Source organism: Cervus elaphus, chromosome 24 (genome assembly GCF_910594005.1).
Source record: "Cervus elaphus chromosome 24, mCerEla1.1, whole genome shotgun sequence".
Classification (NCBI taxonomy): domain Eukaryota; kingdom Metazoa; phylum Chordata; class Mammalia; order Artiodactyla; family Cervidae; genus Cervus; species Cervus elaphus.
The window spans coordinates 62,552,404-62,573,658 of record NC_057838.1 but is presented as its reverse complement, the minus strand read 5'-3'; the positions used below and the strand labels follow the sequence as shown (position 1 = coordinate 62,573,658).

Sequence of the window (21,255 nt, the reverse complement as noted above, 5' to 3'; positions counted from 1 at the left end):
GAGAGTCCTTGGAGGAGAGTCAGCAGGAACACACAGGGAGGAGGGGACCCAGGAGAGCAGGGACAGGGGACTATTGGTCAGGGGCAATTTCAGGAGGACAGAGTGTCCCCAGAACCTGTGCTGATAAGACAAGGCTTGAGTGTGGCCTCTGGATCTAGGGAGGGCTGGTCAGCCTGCGATGGGCTTGATGTAAGCCAGCAAAGAATTGTTGGAGGTGGTGTAGGGAACACTTCCTCAGGCTCTGCTGGGGAGGGGCCAGGACAATAGGCCATGTTCTGTGGGGTCTGAGGACAAGACATTAGTAGACTGAGAAAAGGAATGAAGAGGAATCCAGGAGAGAGGAGAAATGGAACTCACTCCCTGGGCCTGGGCACAGAGAAAAAGATGGTGTGGGCGTGTGTCTGCCTAGGGACAAGCTGTGTGTATACGTCTTAAGGTGTGAGTAGTACTGTCAGACATCATTAAATGACGCCCTATTGGGTCCTAGGCAGTACTGAGAGCTGAAGGTGGAGTGCGCAATACACTCCGTTACCCTGAATCTTGAGAGACCTTAGAGGGGAAGCCGAGGAGATGTAGACAGTGCGTGGTCCCTCCCTCTCCTGGAGGACTCAATCTTCTTGAGCAAGCCTCCCTGTGACACTTCCCATGGACCCCAGCAGAGGCCAAGACATTGTCCGGGAGATGGAGAAACCACTTCTTCACCTTGCTCAGGGGCCTCCCTGCCCACTGCCCAGCAATCCCATGAAGCAACAGCAGGGGCTGAGGCAAGTCCAGCTCACACCCCGGGAAGAAGGCAGGGGTGGGGCAGGTCAGGAAGACTCCTGGTTGAGCCTTTGCATCAGAGCTCAGGCTGAACATGAAAGAAAGGTCCCTCAGGCTGCGAGGAGGCAGTTTGGGGACCATGGAGACCCAGAGGGCCAGCCTCTCCCTGGGATGGTGGTCACTGTGGCTACTGCTGCTGGGACTAGTGCTGCCCTCGGCCAGCGCCCAGGCCCACAGCTACAGGAGAGCTGTGCTTCGCGCTGTGGATCAGTTCAATGAGCAGTCCTCAGAAGCTAATCTCTACCGCCTCCTGGAGCTAGACCCGCCTCCAGAGCAGGACGTGAGTTGGGGAGGGGGCTGGGAAGGGGATCTGTCTCCTGACATCCTTGGCCACACTGTCGCCCCCTTCACTCAGGCTGTACCTCCTGTCAGGAAGGCACTTCTCCCTCTAGATGGCTCCCACTTCTACCAGAAAACCTTCCCAGACCTGGGACCCTCCCAGCCCCAGGCTTCCTGCCTTAGCATCTCTGCTGCGGGAACAGGCGCCCTGCACACCTGGCTCCCAGGACTTCCGGGAGCTCCAGGGATGGAGGGGGTCACAGGCTCTGTGAGGTGATGTCCCTGCTGAAGCCCCTCTGCACTGCGGTGTCTCCCTCCCAGGGAGGCCTCTGTCAGCCTGGAAGTTCCAGGTACAAGGGCTCTCTCTGCAGGCAGCCCTGACCTCCCTGAGCCACTCTGCGCGGAGGCTCTGCCCTCAGCGCTGCTGTGCAGTCCGCTCCTGCTCTCTGGGTGCTCGTGAGGCCGGGGACGGCCTCTGTCCCCTCCCCTGGGCTCCCAGCACCAAGCCCAGGGCCAGACACACAGGGGGCTGGAGAGGCTGCCGTCTGGGTCGGGGCGGGGAGACAGATCAGAGAAGGAAACAAGAGCCCTAGTCCAGTCTCCCCACTTTGATCTTTGACCAGGTGGAGGACCGCAGTGCTCGAAAGCCTGTGAGCTTCAGGGTGAAGGAGACCATATGCCCCAGGACGAGCCAGCAGCCCCTGGAGCAGTGTGACTTCAGGGAGAATGGGGTGAGCCTGGGGGCTGGAGGAGCAGGAGAATGCTTCTCAGGGAGCTGAACAGGGGGCTTTTGGGACAGAATTGCAGTCCCTGGGGTGAGGTGGGGTGTGGCTGGGAGATATGGCCTGGGGTTTCTAGTTTGACCTCAAGCCTTCTTTTCCAGCTGGTGAAACAGTGTGTGGGGACAGTCACCCTGTACCAGAGCAGGGGTGACTCCGACATCACCTGTAATGATGTAAGTGGCCCCTTCTGTTCTGCAAGGACTGCTAGAGGGGTGGGTTGGGGAACTTCGTATGGACCAATGACCCGCTGCCCCATCCAGGGCAGAGAAAGGTCCTCCTACCCTGGCCCCTCCCACCCCCAAGCCCCAGGTCTCCAGTCCTGGCTCTGCGCCCCTTAGAGCAGTGATTCCCTACTGGAGTCCCAAACTGGGAACTGATATAGAGGCAGATTCGCAGGCCTACTCAAACCTCCTGAATCAGATTCCTGGATGGGGGGCAGCCTTTTGTATTTTCACAAAGCCTCCAGGCGTTTCTGTCGATGCTGAAGTTTGAGAGGCATTGACTCGAGTCATGAGCCCTCAACCCTGGTTCTCTTCCAGCTTTGTTGGGATGAGCTTGTGACCCTGGGAAGCCCCCTGTCACCTAAGGGACCTTGGTTTCCTTATCTGTCTGTGGTGTGGCGATTTAACCACAGGCTCCAAACATCGTATGGGAGGTAACCTGGGGCTCCAAGCTTCCTGATGTGGCCCAGGAATCGGAGTGTTCAAGTGGCAAGGGGTCTGGTTTTAGTGCTGAGCCAATCCCCCAAAACAACTATTTCCTCCTGGTTCACAGATTCAGAGTGTGGGGATATTCGGCCGGCTGAGGGATAAAATCCGGAGAGGTGGGCAGAAAATCCTCGACAAAGTAAAGAGAACTGGGCAGAGAATCAAAGATTTCTTCCCGGGATGAAGTCCTAAGGATCAGGTTATCCTGGTTCAGACTTCTGGTTCCTGAAAAATAAATTCTTCTGAAAACAACTTCCTTAACATTCAAATTCACTTCTCTTCCCTCTCAGTCTTACTAGGACCAGGTCCTTAACTCTGAGAGTACTCCTGAGTGTATGTGTGTGTGTGAGAGAGACAGACAGACAGACAGAGATCACTCCTATTAACTCCCGGATGGGTGAGGCTGTCGTCCTTTCAGGAGAGTATGCGGGTACAAGGATGTAATGATGACCATAGCTAACACGGATGTATGGTATATTTGAAAGTTGTTAAGAGAGCAGAGCCTAAGTGTTCTCATCACAAGGAGAAGACCTCATTTGTTGTTTTGTGTCTCTAAGAGGTGATGGAAGTTAAGGAAACTTACTGCAGTACTCATTTCACAATATAGGTAAGTCAACTCGTTATGCTGTACACTTGAAATTTATAGTGCTGTATGTCAATTATATCGCAAATGAAACTGGAAAAAAATATTTATAGAGTGTGAAAGGATTATTACAGCGAAAAGTCTGTGAACCGCTAATTAGAGAAACTCTCCATGGGTGTGCAAGGAGACACATATGATAATATCCAATTGGAGTATTGGTCTGTTTCTACAATAGATAGCAAACAGCAGTGAACACAAATCAATGGATTACCGTTTATCATTTAAAAAAAAAAAACACTACAAAATAAGCTAGCAAATACGTTATAAGGATACTTATATAATGTTTAAAAGCGTGGAAACAACACTGTGTTTTGCTTATGGGTACTGGTGTAAAAACAAAAAACGTGCTAGAGGAGAACTGAGCAGGTCAACGCGCTAGGACAATGTTCATCCCTTCTAGTAGAGTCGCATTCTGGCCCCAAACTACGCTTCCCGGCAGGCTGCGCGCCGCGCCGTGACGCACTCCCTGCTGACGCACTGCCTAGCCTGTGCGTTTTTCGTTGCTGGGGAAGCGCCGCGCTCTCTTTTAGTCGCTGGACGCGATTGCCGGTAACTTTGCAGCTGCCGCGTCGCCCAGCCGGTGGCAGACGTGGACCTCGCGGGAGCAGTTCCTGGGCTCGCCCGCGGACTGCGAGGTGGACCGGCTGGCCAACTGCTAAGGCAGGAAGAGAGTGACAGCCCCCCCCGCCCCCCGCACCTCCTCCCCGGGCGTTCGGACCTCAGGCGCAGACCTGGCGTGGGCCTGGGTGTCGCGGGGCTGGTTCCCTAAGGAGTTGTGGAGACGCGCGCTGAGGATGCGACACCCCTCCCAACTGCTTGCCTTCCTTGTGGGTGGGGCGGCGTTCCCTCCCTCGTTGTCTAGTACCCTGTTCTTGTGGTTTATAGCTACCTCCCCAGAGTCCCGGGCCTCGCCTTTCCGCGAGGTGCTGTCTGCGCTGTCCACTCTGGCGGCAGATCCGCTGCGGGCGAAAATTGAGCGCTTGAATTGTGGCGAGTGCTACTGAAGAACTACATCCTTACGTCCTGTTAATTAACATCTAACTGAAGAATGAAGAAGTCTAGAACTTGGTTTTCATCGGACACAGGTTGTTGTTCAGCCGCTAAGTCGCGTCCGACTCTTGCGACCCCAGGGACTCTACCCCATCAGGCTCCTCTCTCCATGAGATCTCCCAGCAAGAGTACTGGAGTGGGTTACCATTTCCTTCTCCAGGGAATCTCCCTACTCGGGGGTCCAACCTGTGAGTCCTGCATTGGAGGCAGGTTCTTTACAACTGAGCCACTGGGAAAGCTCCCGACACAAAGTGATTATTTTGCTGAGGCTGCATTTCGCTTTAACTGTCTTTTTAACGTCTTTTGAAATGTGCTGTAGGTGTGCAAAACACCTCTGATATCAAGGAGATTACTGGGGGCGGGGGGAAGAATCCAAACTCTTGATAACCTTTTAACATTGCATATGTGTTGAAATGATAATATCTTAGATATGTTGGGTTGAAGAAGTGAAGTTAGTCACTCAGTGTTGTCCGACTCTTTGGGACCCGATGGACTGTAGTCCCCCAGGCTTCTCTGTCCACGGAATTTCTCCAGGCAAGAATACTGGAGTAGGTTGTCATTCCATTCTTCAGGGGATCTTCCCAACCCAGGGATCCAACTGGGGTCTCCCGCATTGCAGGCAGATTCTTTACTGTCTGAGCTACCTGGGAAGCCCATAAAATTAATTTCACCTTTTAAACAACTATTTGAGATGGCTGCTATGGAATTTTTTTTCCTCGGTGGTGCCGTGTGGCATGCGTGAGTCCGGGATCTTAGTTCCCTGACCAGGGATGGAACACGTGTCCCCTCAGTGGAAGCACAGGTTCTTACCCGTGGAACCACCAGGGTAGTCCTGGAAATTTAAAATTACGTATGTGGTTGGCACTGTAGCTTCTATATTACTCTTGGATAGTGTTGTGCTGGGAGAAGGGCTATTTCTGCATGTGGCAGATCGTTCCTGGGCTCTTGGGGACGCTTCCTAGAGGAGCTGATGTGTCTGGAGGGCATTCTTACCCTGTCTTGTCTGAGGGGTCTGTATCTACCACATTTAATATTTCTGTTGGAGGCTCCTGCAGAATGGCTTTTTCAGCCCCTCTTCCCTAGCCACCAGGCACCTTCCTGGGTTGGGTTGTGCTGCAGAGAGAAAACTCAGGACCTGATGGTGACCTGAGAACATGAGATGGCAGGAGGATGCATCTGTCACAACCAAATGCCTGCTGGTACTCAGGTTTTCTTTTCTACCAAGGCGAAGAAGATTCTAATGGTTTTAGTGTTCTGCCCGTAGTCCGAGTCCCCGGTCGGGAAAGAAGACTCCTCGAAACAATGCAACTCGCAATAGGGGAATTTATTACGGAGTCGAGCCAGGGCCTCCCGCCCTCAGCAGGTGTGTGAGGACGAAAGGCCCCGAGCCCCAGTTCTCTCGGGTATTTATTAGGTCAAAATAAGCAGCAGGTAGTTGGCACAATCGGATTGGTTACACAGTGGGTAGTTGGCGTAAGCAGATTGGTTACACAGTTGCAAGGTAATTTTTGTTGGCCCAACGTGGGGCTTCTAGCTTTCCCTTGATAGGTTCCCTTTTCTCTGGCTAGGCATATGTTGGTTGGCTGGCTCCAGGAGGCCTGATAATTATGTTACCCCGGGAAACCAGGCCTACTCCTAATCTAGGCTGCCTGCCATGGCGTTAGCCATGACAGCGTCACATTTAGAAGTCACGTTTGCAATTTTAATATATGCTGAACTGCCATGTAGTTTGTAGTTTGTGCTCACCAATTATTGAAGAGGCATTGTTTTCTCATTGACTTGAAATGCCATATGTGCCACATACTACAGTTAGGTTGTCCTTCATTCCACCCACCCATCCAGCCAGCCATTCATCCTTCTTCCTCTGCAATAAAAATTGTAGATATGACCCACATTATGAGTGACCTGGATCATGAGGGAGGGGGTAAATTATACTAAGCATAATATGTACAAATATATAAGTAGAGCAGAATAAAGGGGATCCAGAGTGCCAGGGTGTAGAGGCAGAGTTGGGCAATCAGGGTTGGCTTCTGTGAGGAACTATGTGTGAGCAGAAGATTGCAAGAGGTAAGGAAGGTAGATATGTGGGTGTGGTGGGAGACTCTTCCGGGCAGGGAAACAACTAGCGCTGAGACCCCGAGATAGGGAAGTAGGGAGACCAGTGTGATCGGAGTACAGAGAGCAAGGAGGAGAGGAAAGTATTAAAAGAGGCCCCTCTGAGCCCTGCGAGTTAAAAATCTTAAAGTATAATTAAAGCTATCAGTTTTGTGTATTTTTTTTTAACTGATTCTTTTTATTATCATTATTTTACTTCAACTGCACTGGGTTTTTGTTGCGGCAGACAGGCTTAGTTGGTCCACGGCAGGTGAGATCTTAGTTCCCTGACCAGGGATTGAGCCTGAGTCCCCTGCATTGCAAGGCAGATTCTTAACCACTGGACCACCAAGGAAGTCACCAGTTTTGTGGTTTATAAGTTCTACAGTCTACAGGGTCACAAAGAGTTGGACTTAGCGACTAAACAACAAAGTGATATCATAAATCTTACATTTGTTCATTTATTGAAAACTTGAAACTGACTATTTGTCTCCATCGGTAGACACAAAATTATTCTGGATATTCCTGAGTTCTTAAGACTGCTATTTTGCGAGCTGCACGTCAGTTTCTGTCAGAAGCTTTTTTAAGGTTTTTCTCTATTTGGCATAGATATGAATTAATAGTTCTGATTTGTTCTATTCTTTTCGGCTTATATCTCTTTTGAACTGCTTTCATCAGTTTTAATGGCTCCACTTCACTCCATGTATATCACCTCGTTTCTCCATGTGTCTCAGTGATGACTCACCCGTTTAAATTTGCATTCAGCTAGCCAGTGTCATTTGGTCTTGTTTTTATCTTGTTTCACCTGGTGATCTTCTTCTCTGTCGATATGGTCATGCATTTCATTGATTCTGAGAAGTATATTACCTCAAGGTGTTAATAAATTAATCTTTTACATGGAAACTTTGGATCATATTGGATCCATTTCAGGCTTTATACTGTTTTGCTACATTTGATTCATCCTTCCTTCTCTGTATATCTTTTTTTCCTTTATTGCTGGATTATTTAAAACATATCCCAAATAATGTGACGTATCACTCCTAAATATATCACAAAGTAGCTAACAAATAAGGGCTTTTTAAAAACATATGTAACTACATTATCAGTAGTGCGTTAGTCTTTTCTAATAGTTGGTCTGTGTTCAAATTTACCTGATCATCTCAAAGTGTTTTGCAAATTTGAATCAGGATCTAGACAAGATCCACATACTGCTTTTTAAAAAAATGTTTCTTAAGCTTGTATCAATTCATCAGCCCTCTTCTGGTTTTTTTTTTTTCCTCTCCAGGCCACGGATCTATTTATAATGCTTTGAATCTAGAATATAAATCTACTTTAGATAATATTGTAAAGTAGTTTTCACATAGTAGATTGCAAATCAAAGGGAAAATAGTTTTGAACTTTATCAAGAAGTATTCATCAATATGAAAAGCATGGCAGTTCCCTGGTGGTCTGGTGCTTAGGGCTGAGTGCTTTTACTGCCGTGGCCCTTACTCAGTCCCTGATTGGGAACAAGACCCCACACACTGCTTGGCATAGCTGGGAAAAAAAAAAAAAGAAACACATTATATCACCAGTGGCATTGCTGGTTGTAGTGTTTGAGTTACCAGCCATATAGCACACCTGTGTCTGTCATCTGTAGAACGCACACGCCATCAGTAAGGCACGTCCATGTCTGTCTCCGTTTGTAACTGTGACCTTCCTATAGCTATAAGCATCTGATTGGTTCACTGTCTCCTGGTGTAGTCCTTCCAAGAAATTCATATTGAAAAGCATAGTATTTTGTTGTCAATTACTTTCCTTTATTTCTCGTTTATATTTTGGTTAGGGCACTATTTTTTAAATGCTGTGTATGGGGACATTTTATTCAATATGAATCTCATTTCAAGACAGTAAATGAGATGTTACAAAACATAGACTATGACAAGGAGCCTTTGATTCTAACAGTGTTGAGAACAGAACATGTGTCTGTCTTCTGTCTAACCTTTCACGTTCGTTCTTAATTAACTCTGCTCCTATCACTCGTTCACTCAAAAGTGTTTATTAACTATTAAATGTTAAGTCCAGTTCTGTGTCCTTGGGATACACCAGTAGTATATCTGGGAGAAGGGTGTTCCAGACATAGGACCCAGTCTGCACAGCAGCAGGACAGAGGTCAATGCAGCTCAGACTGGAGTGAACGAAGGGCAGAGTACAGATGGAGTCAGAAAGCCAGTAGGTTATGAAAGAATGTGGAACCTAGTGGGCCACTCAGGGCTTGGCTTTTACTCTGAACATTACGGATATATATATTCATTTATGTTTGGTTGCACTAGGTCTTCATTGCTGCGTGGGATTTCTCCAGTGGCAGTGAGCGGGGGCTCCTCTCTAGTTGCGGTGCACGGACTTCTCATCGCGGTGGTTTCTCTTACTGTGGAGCACAGGCACACGGGTTAGGGTCAGGGCTTCAGTAGTTGGAGCTCCCAGGCTCTAGAGCACGGGCTCAGTGGTTGTGGCACATGGGCTTAGTTGCCTCACAACATGGGGAATCTTCCCACCGAGGATCAGACCCGTGTCCCTGCATCGTCAAGTGGATTCTTTACCACTGGACCACCAGGGAAGTCCTGGATACGTATACATTCTTGAATAAAGTGAACAGTTTTGTTAGAAATGTGCGATAAAGAAGGAAGAGACTGGAATTAGCTTTAGTCACCTGCTCCCAATCCATTCTATTCCTGATCCCAGAACAGAACTCTCATGGCTGCAGAGAGTACTTCCTTGGGATCAGGGCGGGTCCTGACTTGAATGGGCTCAGTAGACCCTCTAGAGCAACATGTCTTAGTCATGCTTCATTCTGTCCTGTGAGAGTCAGTGAAGTTGGACAGATAATGAATGGGGAAATTCAAATGAGGTTTCACATATGCTCTGGTTAGCCACTATTCTCTACTGTCTTCTGTATTAGAGACATCCAGACTTAGTGACTCCTGTGTATATCCACCCTTTCTCTTCAGAGAAAAAGTCACAAAGAACATTCCCATATTCGTCATGAAGATTGTTCACTCTTGTTGGAAACAAATTGTTGTAGCTTATGTGTCAGTGTAACTGGTTATGGCCTAGAAGATAATTTTAGTATAAGTGCAGATACTTACAAAGCTGACGATGCCTCTGATGTTTACTTGGAAGATTCCTTTTTCGAATAATATATAGAATAATACGTTTTACTGTGGGGGTTTTTTTATGTTTGTTTGATTCAAATAAAAGATGTAATAAGTAAAAATTGACTAAAGGGTGGTCCAGTGATTAAGAATCCGCCTTGTGATGCAAGGGACACTGGTTCAGTCCTGGGTCCAGTAAGATCCCACATGTCTCAGAGCAGCTAAGCCTGTGTGTCACAACTACTGAGCCTGTGTTCTAGAGCCCGCAAGCTGCAACTGCTGAGCCCATGCACTGCGACTCCTGAAGACTGCATGCCTAGAGGCCATGCTCTGCAACAAGAGAAGCCATCACAATGAGAAGCCCACCACCCTGCAGTGAAGAGTAGCCCCTGCTTGCGACCACTAGAGAAAGCCTGTGTGCAGCAACAAAAGCAGCAACAAAGACCCACCACAGCCTAAAAATAAAATACATAAACATTAAAAAAAATTGACTGGGGTACATAATCTGAACCTAATCATAGGAAGATGTCAGGAATGTTCTATACATATTCCAAACATGAGAAAGATTCTCTGAAAAAAGAACTCTGTTCTTCAGAAATGCCAGTCTCATGAAAGAGACACTAATGGAAACTAAGGAAACATAACTAATTTTAATATGATTGTAGACCATCCTGTGCTGTGGGGAAAATGCTATAAAGGATATTATTGGATCAGCTGACAACTGGAATACATATGATAGTCATTAATTTAAAGTGAAAGTTGCTCAGTCATGTCCGACTCTTTGCAACCCCATGGACTATATAGTGCATGGAATTCTCTAGGCCAGAATGGGTAGCCTGGAGTGGGTAGCCTTTCCTTTCCCTTCCAGGGGATCCTCCCAACCCAGGGATCGAACCCAGGTCTCCCGCATTGCAGGTGGATTCTTTACCAGGCGAACCACAAGGGAAGCCCAAGAATACTGGAGCGGGTAGCCTATGCCTTCTCCAGGGGACCTTCCTGACCCAGGAATTGAACCGGGGTCTCCTGCATTGCAGGCGGACTCTTTACTATCAGGGAAGCCCTCCTAGTTGTTAAAGTATTATATAAATGTTAAATTTACTGGAGTTGATAACTGTATTGTGGTTATGAAAAAGAATATCCCTACTTTTGTCAGACACACAATGAAGTATTTATAGGTAAAGAGTATTGATGTATGCATTAATTCAAAGAAAAAAATGTATGTACATATACATGTACACACACACATATAACATACAAATTTTAACACTAGGTAGTTTGGGTAAAAGGTAAGAGCTGTTCTGTGTACTGTCCTTACTCTTGCAACTTCTCTGTATGTTTGAAATTATTTCCAAATAAAAAGTCAAAAGGGGTTAAATGGAAATATAGGTCTGGTGAAACTTGCCTTGGAGAGACATACATTAGTGGTTGTGAATGATGAATGGACTATAAGACATTATGACAAGGAGGGAAAGCCTCGCTAACCCTTCCTGTGACTACTTAGGCTGAAAACTCTTTCTTCAGATTCAAAGCCACAAATCCACCCCTGGCCTGTCTGTCATCTGGCAGTAAGCAGATTCTCAGCCAGCGTGATCTCTGCAGTCGTATTTCCAGATTCATGTGCAGGAAATCAACACCAACCAGGAGATGCTTGCCCAGTTGAGCAGCAGCAGTAGCAGCAACAACATTCTGATGAAAACCACTTTGGGGAGGGGTGGTGGTGGGCAAAGCAGAACATCAAAGAGGGAGGGGCTCTACCCCTTTGGGTTTTGTTTTTTAATTACCAATGACAGGAGGACTTCAGTGCTTTTGTCTAGCCCACCCCAGGGACCACCAGTAAACTCTCAGGGAGGCAACTGTGTCGAAGGTGCAGCTCAGTCCAGCCCAGAGGGTAAGCTCTGGGGAGACAGACAACGTTCCCGAGAGGGTAGAAATCTCAGGATCTGGAGCATTCCGGTTTGGAGAGTGTGGACTGGATTTTAGCCAGAAGTCAAACCTCTTCATTGTCACAGGGAGGGAAGATCTTCTGTGTGCAAAGTGTGGGTGAAACTTTAGTCAGAAGTCACATTCATCAGACATCAGAGGACACACAGGGAAAAGCCTTAAATATGTAGGAAGCGTGGGCCAGGCTTTTTAGATGTCGCCCCTTAAAACCACCAGAGTACACACTCCGGGGAGAAGGTTTATGTGTGCTTTTAGCCTCAAGTCACACTGCATCAGAGGACACACACAAGGGAGAAGCCCTTTGTGTGCGTGCTGTGTGGGTGAGGTATTAGTGAAAAGTCAGCCCTCATTAAGCACCAGAGGATTCACAGAGGGCATAAACCTTCTGTGTGCAGGAACTGTGGCCAAGACTTTAGGGAGAAATCACACCTGAGGACACCTTCAGGTGAGAAGCCTTTTGTTCACAGGGAGTGTGGGTGGGGGCCTAGTCACAAGACATTCCTCAACACACACCAGAGGACACACTCAGGAGAGGAGCCTGATGAGTGCAAGTATGTGGGCAAGGCTTCAGCCGTCCTTCTCTGGCGATTTCTGTCTTTTCCTGGCTTGTGCAAATACTTGTTTGCATAAGTTCTCTATATAAATTCAAGCCTGTTCACTTTCAGATTGTAGATTGTCATGGTAACGCTCCCTCGTGATTCACACCTCCCTGCATCTGTGCCCTGTGCAGTTGCTTCCCACATGGACTCTGGGCTTGGCCATGTGACTTGCCTTTCGCAGTGGGGTATCAGCAAACATGACCCAAGCGGAAGCTCGGAAAGCTCGTGAGTGGAGGCCTGCTTTCTTGGAACCCTGAAATAACTATGCAAAGCAGCAGCTCAGGAGGAAAGACCACGCTGGACCCAACTGCTGAACGCAGCCATGTGCATCCAAGTGAGCCCAGCAGAATCACCCAGCTGATCCACAGACATATAGACAAGTTCAGTCATCATTATTTTAAGCCATGAAATCTTGAGGTGGTTTTGCATAGTAGGTAACTGTCATCCTCAGCTACAGCAGAGACATGGCTGCCTTTAGTGGCTCTGTGCAAATCAGAAAAAAAAAAGTCATAACAATATGCCACTACTGGCAGACATACTTTTGCTCAAACCAAAGGTGCCCCTTCTTCCAGGATGCAGGCCTATGCCAGGGGCCTTCGTGCTCTACATAAGCTGTACGCCATGTGAACCTCCTGGGAGATTTTGACTCTGTCTTCACTTAGCATAGACCAGAAACTTGACTTAGGACGGGTTCAAACGCTCCAGTTAGAGAGAGAGCACCGAGTAGTGCTCCCAGCCTTTATTCAGTAGCATACTGACTTTTATTAAGGAAAACAGACCAAACGTGACTAATAGAGAGTCACTGCATTTTTCAGGCAAGTCAGCTGGGCGAGCTTCTCCTTGAAAATGATGAACAGTTCTCAGAAAAAACCTGAGCCATCATTCCTCGGAACCAGCCATGAACATTCCAGAGAAGAGGTAGATAGTAGATTCTAGAAGAGGTGGCAGTGAGGAGCTTAACCCTCATGCAGGTGGTGGTGCCCAGCAGAGATGGCGCAAGCAGCCCTCGCCTCCCTGGTCCTAGAAGACTGCTCTGGGACCAGAGGTCTGTGGAGAAGGTTGGGCGATGCTGCAGTCTTCACACACTCACAGGCCTGTGTCAGGCTGGCCCCGGGCCTCCTGCTGGAGCAGCAAAGTGGATGCCACCCTCGGGACTGTAGTGCACAGGGCCACAGCGCAACTGGGGCTCCTCCTCCTCGTACCAGCGCTGTTCACTGAAATCGGGGAAGAAGACTGCAATCTCTCTACTGGCTGAAACCACTGAGTCTGTAAGGGGAGGAGAGGAAGAGAAGGGGTTCTCATAGGGAGTGCAGGGTAGACGCAAGAAGCAGTCATAATCAGCTTCAGAGCCTGTACTTCTCCCACCCCTACATCCTGGGCCACATCTGCCGAGGTCACCACAAAGGGCCAGAAGCCCAACTGGGAGGAAAGCTCCCTGGGGGACCTGCCTTTCAACCCCACCATCCAGCCTGCCCAGCGTCCTTGAACCAAATTCCCTTTGAATACTGTGGACACAGGAGGCAGCCTCACCTGAGCCGTGGGTTGTGTTACGGGTGTCGGTGAGGCCAAAACTCCCACGAATTGAATCTGGGGCCACGTGGCGTGCCCGAAACACTCTGGTGGGTCCCATCACGGTCCTCCAGAGCTGGATGGCGTCCTTGTGGGCGAGGATGTAGGCTCGGATCGGCCCACTGTGAACCAGGGGAGCACATGTCAGGAATCTGGCTCTGGGTTCAGGAGGGCACACTGGACATCCTGAGAGTCCCCTTGCCTTTCTAGCTGAGTACTGCGTCAAAGAGGTGACAGAAGGCCACCGAGACAGCAGAGTTGTTAGGAAGCATTCAACAAGACTCTTCTACAGCCCCTAGATCAGTAAGCACCTCAGAACAGGTGGCCATGGGGTCAGTCTCGGCCCAAACCCATGTTTCTTCAGACCCTCAACACTGCTTACAACTTTAAAGAGTGGCAAATAAAATTAATGAATCTACTTAGGGGGGCAGGGGAAATAAGTCTCAGTGGATGAAGATGTTGGAACCAAAATGAGAAATACCTGGCCATGAACTCCACCAGCCGCTGATAGAAAAAACGTCCTGCAAGGAGAGAGGACCTCCATTAAGACACCAGTGCCAAGAGAATTTTTTATACTCCTGCCTCCGTAGAGGAGGGAAGAATCACTGCTTTCGAGAAAGGAACAGGGAGTCTGACTTACCTGGGTCTGAACCCAGGCTCTCCAACTTACCACCTGTGTAGTTTCGGGTAAATCAATAACTTCCCTAACTTAGTTTCCTAATCTGTGTGCTGGGGACATAATAGCTACCTCATGGGGTTGCTGGGAAATGAAATGAAATCATGAGCCTTTGGAGAGTATTTGACAGAGTTTTTTGTTAACTAGTGATATTATCAGGATATAAATTTCTTGTTGGTACCATGAGGTAGGACCCTCCTAGAAAATATTTTAAAAACATTGGTAATCATGAAAAGTTCGTGTTATCAACCCACTCTTTAGAAGACTGGCTGAATTTTACAGTTGGTAAGTACAGTAGTCATGTATGGATGTGAGAGTTGGACTATAAAGAAAGCTGAATGCCGAAGAATTGATGCTTTTGAACTGTGGTGTTGGGAGAAGACTCCTGAGAGTCCCTTGCACTGCAAGGAGATCAGACCACTTAATCCTAAAGGAAGTCAGTCCTGAATGTTCATTGGAAGGACTGATGCTGAAACTCCAATACTTTGGCCACCTGATGTGAAGAACTGACTCATTGGAAAAGACCCTGATGCCAGGACTGAAGGCAGGAGGAGGAGGGGCGACAGAGGATGAGATGGTTGGATGGCATCACCCACTCAATGGACATGACTTTGAGCAAGCTCCAGGAGTTGGTGATGGACAGGGAAGCCTGGCATGCTGCAGTCCATAGGGTCACAAAGAGTCAGACACACAGAGTGACCGAACTGACGTCAGTGCGAACCTGACTTGGGTGTCGGTAAAATCTTTCCAGGGATAGAGAAGCCTCCTGCTCAGAGGACGCTTGGCTCCTACCTTCATGCTCTCGGTAAAACTTCTGGCAGTCTTCCTTTCTCCATAGAAGTTCTCTCATTCGCACAATAAGGAACTTGTTGCTCAGAATCTGCTGATGAACAGCCTGGATGAATGCCATTCCAAAGATAAAAGTCAGTGACAGGGAGCATCTGACTGAACAGGAGATCCAGGCTAACCAAAAGACTCCTGGGGAAACTTTACAGCCTAAAACTTGAAGAAAAGAGACTCCCTGTTGCTATCTTGAAGATGGGAGTAAGTCATGTATGAGGAATGTGAGTGGTCACTAAAAATGATAGTCCCTACCTGAAGGCCAGCTAGGACATGGGGACCTCAGTCCTATAGTCCCAGAAATCAAATTCAGCCATTCTGAATGAGCTTCAAAATGGATTCTTCCCCACACCCTGGAGATAAGGGCCCAGTCAATTGATACCTGGACTTCAGCTTTGTGAAACCCTAAGGCGAGAACCTAGCCCTCAGCCAAACCTACGACCTCTACATTCTAGAACTGTGAGGTAATGAATGCTGTTTTAAGCTGCTAAGTGTGTGGTAATTTGTTATGGGGCAATAGGGAACTGGGCCTTCCCAGGTGGTGCAGTGGTACAGAATTTGCCTGCAATGCAGGAGACACAGCAGACAAGGGTTTGATCTCTGGGTCGGGAAGATCCCCTGGAGGATAAAACAGCAACCCACTCCAGTCTTCTTGCCTGGAAAATTCCATGGACAGAGGATCCTGGCACACTATAATCCATGGAGTTGCAAAGAGCCAGACACCACTGAGCACATACGCAATAGACAACTAGCATACACACACTGTCTTGAGGTTTGATTCTTCTTACGGTATTAGAGCCTTTGTTTAATTTTTTAAAAAAATATTTTATTTATTTGTTTCTTTGGCTGTATGTGTTTAAAGAATCTGCCTGCAAGGTGGGAGACCGGGATTCCATTGCTGGGTTGGGAAGATCCCCTGGATGAGGACATAGAAACCCATTCCAGTATTCTTGTCTGGAGAATTCCCATGGACAGAGGAGCCTGGGGGCTATAGTCCATGGCGCTGCAGACAGTCGGACAGGGCTGAGTGACTAAGCACAGCACACAGCCTGGGGTCTAAGTTGCAGCCCGCAGGATCTTCATTGCTTCATGCAGAATCATCTGCTGTGGCCCGTGGCCTTCAGTAGTTGTGGCACGTGGGCTTAGTTGCCCCATCTTAGTTCCCCAGTCTCAGTGGGATCTTAGTTCTCTGATCACAGATCAAACCTATGTTCCCTGCATCAAGGCGGATTCTTCAGCACTGGACTACCAGTGGTTATATTTTATATCTGCCTCAGTTCTCCAACAGATTTTTAGTTTCCTTGGGGTCAGCATCCACGACGTCTAGCTTTGCCTCCACACCATCTAGCACAGGACTGTGTTGTCAGTCTTCACAAATGGCCCTGTGGCAGCTGAAACAGAAGCAATGCCCAGGGCATACAGTAGAGGCTTAGGGTGTGTTCTTACCTCCAGAATCAGGGGGTGAGCAACTGGGCATCAGGCTTGATGAGGGTCAGAGTGAGCTGGAGAGCCTGCGGGCTCCGCAAGATCGAGGTCATCTCCCTCCTGCACCAGAGAGCCAGATTAGAGACTCATCAGTGTTACACTCCCCACCCTTCTTACTCTGGAGCCACGCAGTCTTGCAAGTCAACTAGGGCTCTCACTTCTGACATTCATCAAGCAGATGACAGTTGCTTAGTATTTAACTGCCCATTGGGATCATGGGATTGAGGGAAAGGACTAGTACAGGACCCTCAAGTTGCCCACTGGGGGAGATAATCTTGTTAGTGCAACTGTAACCCTGCAAAGGAGTGACCCATTTAGAAGTTCAAGTTGAAACATGACCTGTCTCTGCCAGTACTCCCTTCCCTTCCTATCTTTTGTGTTTTACAGAGGATTTACAATTTACATTCCCAAAGAGCCTAGCCACAAGGGTATGGTCACACAGTGCTCTCCCATCAATTCTGGTGTGTACATCTTTAGATGTGGTACTGTCATCCCCTCACCAAATGTTAAGTGACTCTCTACTGGGTTCCAGGCAGTGCCAAGTGTTGGAGGCTGACTCCTGAATACACTCCTTTACCCCGAATCCTGAGGAGCCCATGGTGTGGAGTCAGAGGGGATGTAGACCGTGCCTGGTCCCTCCCTCGACTGGAGGACTCAACCCCTTTGAGCAACCCTGCCTGTGACACTTCCATGGACCCCAGGAGAGGCCCAGATATTGTCAGGGAGATGGAGAAACCATTTCTTCACTTTGCACGGGGGCCTCCCTGCCCACTGCCCAGCAATCCCATGAAGCAACAGCAGGGGCTGAGGCAAGTCCACCTCGCACCCTGGGAGGAGGGCAGGGATGGGGCAGGTCAGGTTGAGTCTTTGCAACAGGGCCAGGCTGAGCATAAAAGGGGGTCCCTCGGGCTGGGAGGAGGCAGATTGGGGATCATGGAGACCCAGAGGGCCAGCCTCTCGCTGAGACACTGGGCACTGTGGCTACTGCTCCTGGGACTAGTGCTGCCCTCGGCCAGCGCCCAGGCCCTCAGCTACAGGGAGGCCGTGCTTCGTGCTGTGGATCAGCTCAATGAGCAATCCTCAGAACCTAATATTTACCGTCTTCTCGAGCTGGACCAGCCTCCTCAGGATGTGAGTCAGGGAGGGGGCTGGGGAAGGGACCCTCTAGGTGGGGGAGCAGGGACACAGAGCAGAGAGGGAAGCCTGAGCCCGAGCCCAGTCTCCCCACTCTGATCCTTGACCAGGATGAAGACCCAGACACCCCGAAGCGGGTGAGCTTCAGGGTGAAGGAGACCGTGTGTTCCAGGACCACCCAGCGGCCCCCGGAGCAGTGTGACTTCAAGGAGAATGGGGTGAGCCTGGGGGCTGGGGGCAAGGAGGATGCTTCCCAGATGGCAGAACAGGGCACTTCCAGCAAGATTCCTAGCCCTTGGTGTGAGGTTGGGAGGTTATGGCCTGGGGGTGGGTGGTTCCACTCTGACCTTGAGCCTCCCTTTCCAGCTGTTGAAACGGTGTGAGGGGACAGTCACCCTGGACCAGGTCAGGGGTAACTTCGACATCACCTGTAATAATGTAAGTGTCCCCTTCTGTACTGTGAGAACTGCCGTGGGAGTGGGTTGTGGAACTTCCTTTGGACCAATGACCCGCTGCCCCATCCAGGGCAGAGAAAGGCCCTCCTACCCTGCCCCCTCCCTCCCCGAGCCCCAGGTCTCCAGTCCTGGCTGTGTGTCCCTAAGAGCAGTGGTTCTCTACTGGGGTCTCCACCCAGAGAACTTGTCAGAAAGGCAGATTCTCAGCCCCATTCAGAGAAACTAAGTCGGTCTCTGGGGTGGGGTCCGATCATTTGTCTTTTCCCAGGACTTTTAGGGACTCTGACCGGCCTAAAGTTTTGAGAGTCACAAACTCTCAATTAATGCTCCCTTCCAGCTTTGCTGGGATGGGCTTGTGACTCTGGGAAGCCCTTGTCTTCCCTCAGTGTCCTCATCTATCTGTGAGTGTGGGGATTCCACCTCATGCTCCACATATCACAGCCAGAGGTGAACTGGTGCCCGAGGAGCCTGGTGCGACCCTGGAAATGGGAGGTCCAGGTAGGGAAGGATGTTGGGGTGATGGTGATGCAGTACCAACAAGCAGCCTGTGTTCCTTTCTGTTTCACAGCACCAGAGCATCAGGATAACAAGGCAACCATGGGCGCCTCCACAAGCAGCCCGAGTATGTCGCATCGTCGTGCTAAGGGTTTGCAGATAATCAGCGCTTGAAGATTTCCATCATAAGGCAGAGAAGAGTCCCAAGGGTTTTCTTGCTCTGCCTCAGACTACTGGATCTGAAAAATAAATTCTTGTGATATGAATATCCTCCAGGCCTCAATTTCATTGTCTCCTCTCCTCACATTTATCAAGAAGGAATCTTTAACTATTTCATATCTCGTGAGGGTGTGTGTGTGTATGTGTGCGTCTATGTGTCTATGTGTGTGTACATGAGTGTATGTGTGTGTGTGATCCCTCCTGTGAACAGAGAGCAGGGTGAGGCCCCTGTTCCTTCCAGGAGGGCACGCACGAGGCAGCAGCCCCAGGAGGCCCAGAACAGAGTCTCCACCCACCCTCGGGTCTCTCCTGAGCCCTTCACCTGCCCCTGCCCTCCTCCTCCAACACCCAGTTGGACCTAAGGAGACCTTCTGTGTGTGCAGTGCTGGTGGGAATGCTGACCCTGCTCACACGGAGCTGACAGTCCACGAGGGGCCAGGCTTCTGACCTTTGAAGCACTCAGAGACGCAGTTGATTCTCAGGGCTAAGCCTGCAGGTGCAATGCCCATGAGTCTCATGGACATGACGCTGGCTGGGAGGAGCAGAGGAGGGGGCGATGCAGGATCCGGGATCACACCTGAGTTTGCTGGGGAAAAGGTGCATGTGGATTTCTCAAAGACCAGGTGTGGCGGCGGGGGCAAACACTCTAAGATGAGGACTGTGATGTCTCTCCTGAGCAGACCTCACTTCTGACCGGCTGTGAGGACTAAGCCAGGAAAGCTGGATGCTGGAGGCATGGAAGGTTCACCCTTCGAATCACAGGAAGTGCAGCCTGAGAACCCGGATGTGGGACCCTCCTAAGGATCCGGGATGGATGGGGGAAGAGGACTTCAGTCTGAAGAGTGTAAGAGTGAAAGGCCCAGAGGCAGGAAAGCACAGAGAGATTTTTCAGGGTTACCAGACACCAGACATTAAGTATATTGCCAACTATGTTCTATATAATCATGGCCCTTTCTGTCTTTGATGTGGGAAAAGGATACAGCATGACCAAGAAGCCACTTGACCACAGTCCAGCGTCAAACCCAGACAAGGAAACCAGGTTTCATGGAAGCCCTCCTCTCCTTCCTTCTCCAAGATTGAGTGTGTAACCACCAGCATCTATCCAGCTGCCATCTTCTGTGGTGTCCCAGATAATTATCCGAGTCCCAGAGGCCCACAGAGGCCAAGAGCTACCCCCAAACTGCAGTCCCGTGGCCATCCCAAGGGAAACTGGATTAGAATTTGCCTCACGGCCTCTGGGACCCTCTAACATTTTGGCTTGTTATCTCTCCCAGTTGCAGTCCTTCTACTCCCCGGCACTGGCCACTCTGGTTGATGGTTAGACTGGACACGGAGTCACTTTTGGGTCAGACTAGAAGGGATGTCCTGAAGGCTGTGTCAGAGAAGAGGAAAGGTGCCTTCTGTGCCTGAAGATCCCTGAAGGCTTCCCAAGGAGGAAGATTACGGCAAGCAGAGGGATCAGGGGCAGAGATGGGAGACAAACTGGAGGCTCTGAGTGGCCTGAGGGGTTGGGTGGACAGGGCAGCCTGACACCCGAGGCCCACAGCCATGGGGTGAAGACAAGTAAGAACAGCAACCGTTTAGGCCCTGATGCCAGATGGGGGTGGTGTGGGCTCTGGAGGCAGGGGGTGACATGTTCAAATGGGCGATGTGTCAGAGCCCTAGAGAATAGCGCAGAGGGTGGGCAGTGGTCAGGGAGAAACCGGTGTTCTCCAGCTTCTGGAACGTGGAATCTGGAGGTTGTGGCTTCGCTAAAAGGGGAGAAGACAGCAGTAGGACTAGGGCAGGGTTGGCGGCAGGTAAGGGGAGTGTCCTCAGGAGGAAGAAGGAGCAAGTGGGGCTCCCAGGCTTCCAGCTCAGGGCTCCTGCAATAGCACCCCGCCAACAGTCCAGTGAAGACAACCAGGGTGTTCTTGGGAGTCTTGAACCCAGAGGCACAGAGCAGTGATGATGTGCATGAGAACTGGTTTCTACAGGAGGGCCGTCCCAGAACATTTGAGGACTGGGAGGTGAAGGAGCCCGGATGCACCTGAGCCAGCCCTGTCTCCGAAGAGGAGAGTCCTTGGAGGAGAGTCAGCAGGAACACACAGGGAGGAGGGGACCCAGGAGAGCAGGGACAGGGGACTATTGGTCAGGGGCAATTTCAGGAGGACAGAGTGTCCCCAGAACCTGTGCTGATAAGACAAGGCTTGAGTGTGGCCTCTGGATCTAGGGAGGGCAGGTCAGCCTGCAATGGGCTTGATGTAAGCCAGCAAAGAATTGTTGGAGGTGGTGTAGGGAACACTTCCTCAGGCTCTGCTGGGGAGGGGCCAGGACAATAGGCCATGTTTTGTG

At 49.7% G+C, this 21,255-nt stretch overlaps 2 protein-coding genes and 1 pseudogene across 3 annotated transcripts; 2 read left to right on the top strand and 1 right to left on the bottom strand.

The window, feature by feature from the left end:
- The first annotated feature begins 889 nt into the window (after positions 1–889).
- Positions 890–2,834, top strand: LOC122682934 (cathelicidin-7-like). The gene is made up of 4 exons (XM_043886276.1): positions 890–1,102; positions 1,725–1,832; positions 1,985–2,056; positions 2,658–2,834. Exons 1-4 carry the CDS (start codon positions 902–904, stop codon positions 2,772–2,774), a joined length of 498 nt encoding a protein of 165 aa, XP_043742211.1. The 5' UTR covers positions 890–901; the 3' UTR covers positions 2,775–2,834.
- A 9,485-nt stretch (positions 2,835–12,319) lies between these two features.
- Positions 12,320–16,819, bottom strand: LOC122682844 (annotated as a pseudogene). Its single transcript, XR_006337556.1, has 5 exons — positions 16,580–16,819; positions 15,086–15,188; positions 14,099–14,138; positions 13,579–13,739; positions 12,320–13,314 (listed from the first exon to the last, which is right to left on the bottom strand). The product of XR_006337556.1 is annotated as a nucleoside diphosphate kinase 6-like (transcript).
- Positions 16,820–17,063: 244 nt separating this feature from the next.
- Positions 17,064–18,953, top strand: LOC122682842 (cathelicidin-1-like). The gene is made up of 4 exons (XM_043886080.1): positions 17,064–17,749; positions 17,863–17,970; positions 18,119–18,190; positions 18,776–18,953. Exons 1-4 carry the CDS (start codon positions 17,309–17,311, stop codon positions 18,863–18,865), a joined length of 711 nt encoding a protein of 236 aa, XP_043742015.1. The 5' UTR covers positions 17,064–17,308; the 3' UTR covers positions 18,866–18,953.
- The last annotated feature ends 2,302 nt before the right edge of the window (positions 18,954–21,255 follow it).

Excerpts from the sequence above, each read along its gene's own strand:
- LOC122682934 (XM_043886276.1), top strand. The coding sequence starts at position 902 with ATGGAGACCCAGAGGGCCAGCCTCTCCCTGGGATGGTGGTCACTGTGG. Across the intron at positions 1,103-1,724 it reads ACCCGCCTCCAGAGCAGGAC|GTGGAGGACCGCAGTGCTCG; the intron begins GTGAGTTGGGGA and ends ATCTTTGACCAG. Across the intron at positions 1,833-1,984 it reads GTGACTTCAGGGAGAATGGG|CTGGTGAAACAGTGTGTGGG; the intron begins GTGAGCCTGGGG and ends CTTCTTTTCCAG.
- LOC122682842 (XM_043886080.1), top strand. The coding sequence starts at position 17,309 with ATGGACCCCAGGAGAGGCCCAGATATTGTCAGGGAGATGGAGAAACCA. Across the intron at positions 17,750-17,862 it reads TGGACCAGCCTCCTCAGGAT|GATGAAGACCCAGACACCCC; the intron begins GTGAGTCAGGGA and ends ATCCTTGACCAG. Across the intron at positions 17,971-18,118 it reads GTGACTTCAAGGAGAATGGG|CTGTTGAAACGGTGTGAGGG; the intron begins GTGAGCCTGGGG and ends CTCCCTTTCCAG.